Source organism: Loxodonta africana, chromosome 23 (genome assembly GCF_030014295.1).
Source record: "Loxodonta africana isolate mLoxAfr1 chromosome 23, mLoxAfr1.hap2, whole genome shotgun sequence".
NCBI classification, from domain to species: domain Eukaryota; kingdom Metazoa; phylum Chordata; class Mammalia; order Proboscidea; family Elephantidae; genus Loxodonta; species Loxodonta africana.
Genome location: NC_087364.1, coordinates 67,575,607 through 67,587,004, shown reverse-complemented (window position 1 = coordinate 67,587,004; position 11,398 = coordinate 67,575,607). Strand labels below are relative to the sequence as shown.

At 41.4% G+C, this 11,398-nt stretch overlaps 1 protein-coding gene across 7 annotated transcripts in view; it reads right to left on the bottom strand.

The window, feature by feature from the left end:
* Positions 1–11,398, bottom strand: part of RNF13 (ring finger protein 13) — a 125,806-nt gene continuing 114,408 nt past the window's right edge. For all 7 annotated transcript variants that reach the window (XM_064275587.1, XM_023555426.2, XM_003416158.4 and 4 more), the window contains 2 exons: positions 1,803–1,883; positions 1–1,510 (listed from right to left, as the gene is read on the bottom strand). In XM_064275587.1, the coding sequence (XP_064131657.1) occupies positions 1,146–1,510; positions 1,803–1,883 (446 nt within the window). In that variant the 3' untranslated portion in view covers positions 1–1,145. The remainder of the gene's footprint in view (positions 1,511–1,802; positions 1,884–11,398) is intronic.

Below are 11,398 nucleotides of genomic sequence, written 5' to 3'. Positions count from 1 at the left end.
TGGTTCTTAAAGTGGAAAACATGTTTATTAACATTCAAACTCCCCTTACAAGGCCATATAAAAATTCTTAGCATTTTGATTATTCGTAAGTCCATTATTTTCTACATAGTTACAATGATGTATAATTCAGCTTCTCATAATACATTGTTAAAATACATCATTAGTTCTGTTAACCATAAGCACTCATTTTCAAATCCAATACTTGAACAGTTTCCTCTGTACATAGTTTAGCAGAGCTAGTTAGCATAAGATGCTCTTTATTAAGAGGTATATGGTCTGAGTAGAAACAGTTGCCGAAGTTGAGTATTTTTAGTTTTCTTTTTGCTTTGATCGCAACCACACAAAACCTGAAGGATACTGAAATTCAGTAAGCAAAGTCCAGAGACATTACTTTAGTTGCTGAATCAAGTTCAGACACAACACTATCGCATTAAAAAACTTTAATTTTTTTTTTTTGATATCTGCACTAGTACAGAGTATTCCCTGTCAGGACAGGACTACTTGGGAAGAGGACGGAAAAAGACAGCTTTGAGTGTATCTTTTTCTTTGTAGTGCCAATAGGAGGAAAAATATTAAATTAACCTTGCCACCTCTCATTAATGATGGCTATTTGGAGAAATACCAGAACAAAGATACTCCAACAGCTCTAGGTAACTTTGGAGACCCTGGTGGTGTAGTGGTTAAGCACTACGGTTGTTAACCAAGAGGTCGGCAGTTCGAATCTACCAGGCGCTCCTTGGAAACCATGGAACAGGTAACTTCATGGAAGGGGCGGTGGCTTAGCTCATGCTGGGTAGCAGCAGCACTGACCTTTTGTGTAAAACACAAAATATTTGCATACTGTGGTCTAGGTCTTTTTGCAAGCTATACTGAGGATTTTTTCAATGTTTTGGCTATTTTTCATTCCAAAGGAGAGTTGGTGCTTAAGTCACACAGCACCTTTGTATTATTAGTGAAACGAGGTACACTCCTGCAGACAATACTGGATCAAAAAGCCTGTTTCTGTAACCTGATTAAACTGCAGAATACTAAAAAATGAGCTATTTCTACAGAAATCTCAGAAGGGAGCCAAAAAAAAAAAAAAAAAATCAAATTATATACCTACATATAATTTTAAAGAGAAGTAAACTGATCCCCCCTGCAGGTCAGACGGTGTTTGCTATGTTGTAATCCCGTCCACCGTCAGGCTGCAGCTGGACCACAACACTGTGTTCACTAATGTCGTTTTCGGCGTCACTGCTGTCAGTGTCTTCATGGTCGTCTTCCTCGTAGTCTGAAGATTCTGTCGTGTTCTGACGTGAGCGGGATTCGGCCAAAGCCCCGAACGACTGAGCGCTGACAGAAGCCAAAGGTCTGAGTAGAGGGGTGTGTTCCGACACTTCGTTTTCTTCCTGACTGCTGTCTGTGTCAGAGTCTGAATCGCCTTGAGAAGGAACAACTTTTTGCTTGCAGACTGGACAGGTTTTTTTGGTTTTAGTTAGCCAAGGGTCTACACACTTGCAGTGATAAGCTGTTGAAGCAAAATACACAGCTTTTAGTTACAGTGCTGTGGTCGAGGGCATGACATTTAATCTCTTGCCATGTTTATTCAGTGTTCTTCTGATCCATATGCAGGTAGGAACAGGAGAAAGTTCGTAAATTTTTATAAATACGCATCCATCCTTTAATGAGACCACTAATTATTACAGGGCCTGGCTTGTGGAGTACAGAGAATTTTTTTCTGTCTCTTCCCCCTAAGAGGATCCTAAATGTCCATTACTTGTACATAAAATAAATTTAAACCAGCGTGTGATTACTCATACCGTGGGAACAGGGAAGGATTCTGAGCTTGTCTCCATCTTCATATTCATCCAGGCAAATGGCACACACATCATACTCATCTCCTGTAACAGAAAACGGTTAAAAATGCAAAGATGTCGAGGTTCTTTGCAGACTTTTCAGGTTAGGTCCTCCTTGGTCAATTACTTTAAATACCTTTTGATTTATTTTTAAATGATCCTTTTGTTTGTTCTCTGTCAAACCTAGACAGCTGCTTAACTGTTCAAAGGACCTGAATTTTTCATTTAAATAATTAACCTTTTACCTAAAATGGGTAATTAAAAACAGATGTCAAATTTATTTACTGTATTATCTTTGCAGAAGGTTTTTATACAAAGAATTGTATTTCCATTAATGCTTTCTGTAACTATTCAAATGCTAGTTTTGAAATATTTTATGCCAAAAATAACTATTTAAATTTCTTAAAAGTCCCTGAGTTATTTTTAAATAAAGATGGAAACAACATACTCAAATGTTTTTTTTAACATATTAACAAATACAGATTTGGAATGAGACACACTGGACTTCAAATCTCAGTCCCAACTTTACCAGTTCTTTGGTGCTTGGCAGGTTACTTAGCTTTTGACACTCAATTTTTTTAATCTGTAAAAGTATTCTATCTTAAGGGTTGTGGGCATTAAATGAGATAGTGTGTGCAAAGGGCCAGGCACATAGTACTTCATAAATGGTGATTATTAATGTCACTGCCATTTTAATTGTCTTACTGTTGAATTTACAGTAGTCCTTGAAACCTGTGATATGTTACCTGGTAAAGGAGAATGAAGGTTGAAGGTGGAATTTAAGCTGCTAATCAGGTGACCTTAAGGTAGTTAGGGAGAGTATCCTGAATTACCCAGGTGAATCCACTGTCATCACAGTGGAAGGAGGAGGCAGAAGAGTTCAGAGTCCGAGGGAGACGTGACTATGGAAGAACTGGAGATGGAATGCTACTGGCTCTGAAGATGGAGGGTCACAAGCCAAGGAATGTGGGCCTCCTGAAGCTGGCAAAGAGCAGCCCTGCGGACACCTTGATTTTAGCCTGGTAAGAGCTTTGTCAGACTTCCAACCGGCCACAATTGTAAGAAAATAAGTTTATGTTGTTTTAAGCCACTAAATTTGTGGTAATTTGTTAGGGCAGCAAATAGGAAACCAACCATATTTGTCTGAGTTCTCCCTAAATCAACGGAATTGATGCTACAGTCAATGAGCTTTCCCGTCAGTCCTGTGAACTGTTCTAAGTGATGGACTTACATTGATCTTTCCACATTTTCTTGCCACAGCACTTACTTTGGCAATGAAAGGTCAGGATTCAGAGTTGTCATTTGTGATCATGGACCCATGGACCAGATGGAAGCCTAGTGCTCTGCAGCAGAGCTAACACCCATAGCCTTGGACTTGGGGTGAAAGCACATATTAGAATGTCTAGGCTTCACAGCCGGTTCATTTATAATTAGCTATATAACCTTGTGCAAGACACTTACTTAGTGTCTCTCCATTTCAGTTTCCTCAAAGGTAAAACAAAAAAGTGAACATACCTATGTTTTAGGATTGAGGATTAAAGGAGATAATACAAGTATGTCGAGTACTTTACATGGTGCTTGTCACCCGCAGTACCTCTTAACCAATCGCCACCTGGTAAGGCTGGCCTGACTGACTGGCACACCAGCTCTCAAGAATGTGGTACCCTGAAGACCGTGGCTCGAGGCTGCTAATACCCCTGTGTGCTTCTGTCCCATCAGATGAACTGTCTGCTTACAAAGAGCTAGCTGTCATGGTCACTGAGCCCAACTGTTCTATGTTGGGTAATTAGATAATTCACTATTCAGCAGCCCGGGAACTTTGAGTGTAAAAGTCTTCTGGTTTTATTTGCAAGCTAGGTTGAATGCATTCGAAACACTTAATGCAAGCTAGTTGTCTCCCCTACCTCCCACCCCCTGGGCCAAATGCTGTTAAGTTAGGTATGGGTGAGACAACTATAAAAGACTGGACAAACTTATGTGTCAGTAAAGAGCAAGGATGAAAGCAGAATGCAACTCGTGCACCACTTCCAAGTACTGAAAGTAGAAAGGGTAGAAAGTGCGTGGTGTACCAAGACAACCTGGAAATCAAGTCAGCGGATTCATATTCAAAGACAAGACCACAGCCCAACATCAATCAATTGTTGAGTGGATGCATATTTGTTAAGGATAAGGCATTTATGTACTTTATGATTTACAAATTTAGCAGATCTTAAAAATTAACCAATGGCCTACTGGTTCTAGTAATACAAGGTAAGAGTTGCAATCAGTGCTTAGTAAATGTGATTATTAATATTAGCACTATGTCAGAAAGTTCTGTTGTTTAGCATAAAGTAGTAGTTCTCAATCGGGCAATTTTGCCTTCCAGGGACATTGGGCAAAGCCTGGAGACATTTTTGGTAGTCAAGACTGGGCGGGGGGTCATACTACAATGCACAGGTCAGCCCCCACGACAAAGATCTATGCAGTCCAAAGTGTCAACAGTGCTAACGCTGAGAAACCCTGGTATGAACCCCTCTGGGCTTTATCAAAGGCTCTGCTAACTCACTAGCGGGTAACGTGTGCAGATGTTGTGGGAGGGGTGAGAGTCTTGTCTGTTATGTGGAACAATATGGAAATGCTTCTGTCTAGAAGGTTTTCAGCATTACTGTTATTTGAATAAAGGTTTAGAAAAATTTCATGACATCACCTTTAAAGTCTCATCAATCTGGGAATGTTATATATTGAGGTGGGCAGAGCTTTGACTTCCCCTTCTCACCCAGTTTTTCCCCATTTCAGTACATTTCAAGCCCAAAACCTACATGAGGTACAGCAAAGGCCCTGGCTTTGTGTATCACATGAACAGCAACCAAAGGCAGCCATTGCAGTGGCCTGAACTGAGTATCAGGCCTGGGCAGAGTCAACCTGTCACCAAGTCCTGTAAACTTTGATCTGCAAAACAAATTATGACTCTGTCCTCTCCTTTCCATCTCTTCAGCTACTCTGGTCCAACAGCCTGGATTAATTAGTCTTTTAGTTTGTCATAACGTGGTGGCTTGCATGTTGCTATGATGCTGGAAGCTGTGCCACCTGTATTTCAAATACCGCAGGTTCATCCATCAGGTTTCAGTGGAGCCTCCAGACTTAAGACTAGGAATAAAGGCCTGGCGATCTCCTGAAAATCAGTCAATGAAAAACCCCATGGATCACAACAGAAGATTGTCTGATACAATGTTGGAAGATGACCCCCTAGGTTGGAAGGCACTCAAAATACACTGTGTTGATAACAATGGACTCAAGCATACCAACAATGGTGAAGGTGGCGAGAGACTGGGCAACATTTTGTTTTGATGTACATGGGGTTGCCATTAGTCAGAGCTGATTATGGCAACTAACAACAGCAACTGCAAGAGCCTCCTCTCTGGTCTCTGTCACATCTGTTCCTGCTCCCTGCTGTTTCTCCACTGCCAGGGTGGTCTTCTGAAAATGCAAATCACATCATATCAACCCTTTTTAAACGGCTGTCCATCTCACTCTGACCAAACCTGAGCTCCACATCATACCCTCCATATAACTGTAAGATCTGGCCTCTCCCACCTTCTCCTACAATCTGCCCTTCACTCATTATGCTTCAACCACACTGGCTGCCTTTCAGTCTTTGAACTCACTAAATACAAAAGTCATGCTATAACAGGAACAAGTGGGACATAAAGTCAGGTCTACAGAGAGGAGTCACCCACCATTCAGAGACAAATAAAAACCAAGCTAGTTTCCAATAATCTAATCATAGTGTAAACACACTGATGCAGAGCTAACTATTCAGTTTTATAAAAAATTAGTTCAGACTTGGGAGCCCTGGTGGTGCAATGGTTAAGTGTTTGGCTGCTAACCAAAAGGTTGGTAGTTTGAATCCTCTCAGTGGCTCTGCCGGAGAAAAGACCTGGTGATCTGTTCCCGTAAAGATTATAGCTAGGAAACCCTATGGGGCAGTTCTAATGTGTCCTATAGGGTTGCTATCAGTTGGAATCAACTTGACGGTACCCAGTAACAGTTCAGACCTGAAGTCAACCAGAATAGATTTCTTCAAAGTAAAAGATAAAAGAGATTGAACAGTCAGAACTAAATACATAGAAATTTCATGAGAAATACTAACTTAATGTTACCCATTATCATAGATAATAAGCCCAGGGAAGACGACTCAGTGAATTCATGAGCTTGAAAGCAAATGTTACTGTCCTGATAGAGAAAGTGCCCTCCTCGTTATCCCCTGCTTTTGCTAGTAAAGAAAACAATGGCAGCTTTTTCTAGCAAATAAGAATCTTGTGTGCTTTTCCCCCCTTCTTCCTACCAGTTTCCAAGAAATGTAAACAAACGACAACAGGATAAAATATTTTTAAAGCCAGATTTCCTTGAGAATCTTTACTGATTATTTTCAAGCCCTGGGCAAAAGAACTAGTATTTATAAGATTGGATTAAAAACTGGAAAACCTGCCACCATTGAGTCGATTCCTACTCATAGCAACCCCACAGGACAGAGTAGAACTGCCCCCATAGGGTTTCCAAGGAGTGGCTGGTGGACTCCAACTGCTGACCTTTTAGTTAGCAGCCTGAGCTCTTAACCACTGTGCTACCACAGCTCCAAGACTGGATTAAGGTCAGTTAAATGTGGTTATAAAAAGCATAAGAAGTATTGTCCCATTTTTATGCAATCTTTTATAAAATGCTATGTTGCTTTTTTCTAATCTCTGAAATAAAGATCTTTCTCCCCTACATATTCTCTTGGGAGAATCTCAATGATGAAGCTATAAAGGAAAAACACCTGGTAACTTAAAACTTCAACTATGAAGCCCATTTTTATCACTTGTATTTCTGGGCTCTGGCTCTGTCCCTCACTAACGGGGGAAGGGAGGCGGCTCCCAGAAAGCTGCCTGCAATGCCTGGTGGAGGGGCTGCTAAGTGAAAACAGAAGGGTGTTCCATCTGTTGGCAATCATGGTATGTGGTAACCAGCCCTTGTGGGTACAGACTTGGAGAAATACGTGAACTGAATGACGCAGGAAACTCTGGAAATCACAATTTCAACTGAGGAGCTATTTTTGAGGGCAATGAGTAATGAAGAATTTATAAGAAGCTGGCTGCTTCAGAAGCAAGAAAACAACCAAAAGGCTATTATTATTTTACATGTGCTAGAAATGGCTACGTCAGTACTTAAATCACTTAAGTATTAATCAGCACAAACATTTCTGAAAGAGCTGCAAATGTGAAGATCAATAAGACAGGGAGACTTAAGACAGGTCCCCAAAGTTCGGTAAACACCAAAGTGCTGACTAACTTCTACGGATCTGACTCGTCCAACACACTGCTGCTTCCAGGCTTCCGTACTTCTGTTCCTCTGCCTGCAGTGTTCACCCCCACACACTCCCACCGCTTACTCCCTCACTTCATTCAGATCTGTTTGAAGTGTCTTTCTCAGAGAGGTCCTTCCTGCCTCACCTAAAATAGCGTCTCTCCTCTTCCCCATCACTCAGCACTTATTTTCCTTCATTGCACTACATGACTTTCTCTTTTTTTTTCAATTGTGCTTCAAGTGAAAGTTTACAAATCAAGTCAGTCTCTCATACAAAAATTTATATACACCTTGCTATATACTTCCAGTTGCTCTCCTCTTTATGAGTCAGCACACTCCTCTCCACTCTGTATTCCTGTGTCCATTCAGCCCGCTTCTGTCTCCCTCTGCCTTCTCATCTCCCCTCCAGACAGGAGCTGCCCACATAGTCTCATGGTGTCTACTTGATCCAAGAAGCTCATTCCTCACCAGTACCATTTCCTATCTTATAGTCCAGTCCAATCCCTGTCTGAAGAGTTGGCTTTGGGAATGGTTCCCATCCTGGGCTAACAGAAGGTCCAGGGACCATAACCGCAGGGGTCCTTCTAGTCTCAGTCAGACCATTAAGTCTGGTCTTTTTACAAGAATTTGGGGTCTGCATCCCACTGCTCTCCTGCTCCCTCAGGGGTTCTCTGTTGCGTTCCATGTCAGGGCAGTCATCGGTGGTAGGTGGACACCATCTAGTTCTTTTGGCCTCAGGCTGATGTAATCTCTGATTTATGTGGCCTTTTCTGTCTCTTAGGCTCGTAATTACCTTGTTGTGTCTTTGGTGTTCTTCATTCTTCTTTGCTCCAGGTGTGTTGAGACCAACTGATGCATCTTAGATGGCCCCACTTGCTAGCATTTAAACCCCAGACACCACTCACCAAAGTGGGATGCAGAATGTTTTCTTAATAGATTTTATTATGCCCATTGACCTAGATGTCCCCTGAAACCATGCTCCCCAAACCCCTGCCCCTGCTACACTGGCTATTCAGGAAACTTTACATGATCTTATCTCTTACTTGTCTGCCTCCACAAAGCTCCACAAAGGCACAGGAATTTTGTCTGCATTATTTACTGCTGTTTTCCCGGCACCTAGAGCAGTGCCTGGTACACAATAAAAGTACTCAGGAAATATTTATCAAAGGAATGTATGAATAAGAACACATTATCGCCAGGAAATCCTGATTTTTATCTCCAACTGCTAACCCCCAGCAGAAGATCAGATCTAAGTATAAGAAGCTAAACACTTTTGTATAATGTAGATGCATTCTATACAGAGCCTGACTGGCCTCGCATCTTACATTCCAAATTCAGTGTTGAACATGCCAGCCAACTCTCAAGACACAACAAAGTACTATAGAGACTAGAATCTTCTCATAGTGCAGTATGAGATACTGTGCCTACTGACAGCCAATCAGAAGAGCTCACTGCACCAGGAGGGGTTAGACAGGAGTTCTCAGAGAGGAGCGAGGGGGGAAAAGACATTTGTGGGAGAGTAAACAATTGAAAAGCATTTGCAAAGAAGAAATAAGCATGACAAAGTCAAGGTTATGTCAGGTTAAAAATAAGGAGCAGTGGAAAATGAGGTTGGATGAGTATGGTGGAACCAAATTATGAAAAGCCTTGAATGCCAAGGTGAGGACTCCGATGTGATCACACAGACAGCAGAGGCCACTTGAAAGCTTTCAAGCAAAGGGACGACTGATGTATGAAGACATCTTAGAACTCTTCATCAGCACGCTGTGTGACCAGGGTCTGGGATGCAGAGGTTGGTCTAAAGACCACAAGACTGACTTTCTGCTTGGCACTCCCAGGATCAAGTACTAAGCTGATGTGGACTCGCAGGATGCAATGACAACCAGATGGGAGAGAAGTGATCAGATCCTATATTCATTCTGTAAAGAATAAGGCACTGGATTTGGTGACCAGATATGGGTAGTAAGAGAGAGGGACGAATCAAAGACGATGTATGTGATTTTAAATGGATGGTGGTTTCCCGACTGTTCAATGTGCTATGTGATGTTATTAAGATGCACCATGTAAAAGGAGGAGGGGAAATGGAGGCAAACTGACTACACAAGCTGCTGGGTTTTTAAAAACTAGACAATTGATAAATATTAAAGAGCTGCTGAATGTTCAGTGAGTACATTTCATCCTGATATGCCCTGTAACAACTGCCAAAAGCGAATTACAGCCTGAACAAATGTGCAGCTTATTTAGACTATGGTGTGTCAGAATGAAATTTATCTCTGCAGAAATGGCTTACAGACCTGCTGTTCCTCACTGGACCACACGATTTATTGTAATATACAAAATATACGACTGTGATGGAAAGTCCATAAAACAAAAACCAAACCCATTGCCATCGAGTCAATTCTAACTCATAGTGACCCTATCAGATAGAGTACAACTGCCCCATAGGGTTTGGGCTTCGAACTGCCGACCTTTTGGTTAGCAGCCAAGCTCCTAACCACTGGACCATCAGGGCTCCCATGCTCTCCACAGAACTACCTTAAATTTGCACTTGCCCTAGCTCCACTGAATTTTCTTCTTTGTAAGTTTTCTAAAGTGTCCATTATAGGAACAGACATACATTGACTTATTTGGCAAACACAGATTAAGTGCTGTTAGGTGCCACAAACTGTACTAACGCAGAGCTTACAGGAATTGGGACTTCCAGGTTAAAAAGCAGGTAAAGGCCGAGGCACGCGGGCTGCACAGGCAGGCTAGAGCACAGGAAGCCAGGGGAGCAGAGCAGGGGGTGAGGCCGGCCGTGGTAAGCAGAGTCAGAGCGTGGGTCCTCAGGCCACACTGAAGTAGAAGTTGTCACTTTGTTCCTACATGTTAGTGATTCTCGGAATAAATCACGGGGCTTAGGAAAATACAGGTGTTCCTGCTTCTCTCCTGGGAATTCTGAATCGTTAGGTATCGGGTGGCGATCTGTATATTTAAAATGTCACTCTTGGTGTTAATTCTCTGAGAACCAGGCCAGGGTTTGCTACAAACATGGAAGGAAGAAGGGAAAGAAAGCGGAAAAGGGGCCTAATTATGACAGAACAGTGTGAATTTTTCAAACAATAATGTCTACTGTAATATGTTTAGTCTGCTGCCTTTAAGAGGAAATTCATCCATCCAGTGACTGGTTCTCAGTTCACAGAACTGGCTCACAATGGATTAATTACAAACTAAATACTATGTAAAAACATCGTGTCTGTCAGTGGCTAACAGGGTGTAATGGCAACGGTCTGCAGCTCTGCCAGTGGCTGGTAGTTTCAGTAATATTTTTAGGACCAGTGTAACTGAATTTAAGTGGTTTGTGGCTTAGCTATAATTTGGAGAAAATATTTGAGTTCCCACTAGTTACTATGCTACATATGAATGTTTTATAAAAATTAAAAATAATATAACCTATGCAAAGGAAAGTTATCTTCAAGATGCAGACAATTAAAAAATGTAAGGTCCACCTCATTATGTATTAGAAAGCCATGAAAAGATGCATTAAATCTTTGTTTCTAAACTATATCTATTAATTCAATATTTTTAAAAACCCTGTGGCGATACCTTCTGGTAAGTTTTATGAAACACCTGAAATTGACGGTTCCTTCTTCATTTATATTCACAGCTGAAGCCCCAGTGTCTGAAACCTAGAGCCCACCAGCAAGTGTTCTCACAACTCTGCTCTAAACTTATCTAAGCCTGGATATCTGAATCTGGAATTTACTGCATAGGCCACTTAATGTGTACGTTACTTCAGAACAGTATTTTTAAGAAGTATTTCTGTATAAAACAGTAATAACAATAATAATTAATTTTGTTGGTGCTAAAATACTGAGTCAAGATACCATGTAAAACAGGTGGAGATGATGAGACCTAAAGCTTTTAAAGGGTAATGGACTGACCTGGAAGCATCAGGCATGCTCATGTACCTCTGGTGGGAGGGTAAGTTGGTACAAACACTCTGGAGATCAGTTTGGCTGTGTGTTGTACATTTGATGATCTATATCCTCTGTGACTTGGCAGTTTCACTCCTAGGTAGGTAAATGATCTACAGAACTCACATGTGTACCCAATAGGGCATGCAGTAGTCATAGTAATAGCAGCAGCAGTAATACTAGTCTTAGGAGCAGTAGTAATAGTAGTAACACCAGCTAATACTCCTTGAGTGCTTATGTGCCGAACACTGTCCTAAGGTCATTACACAAATTAACTCTTGT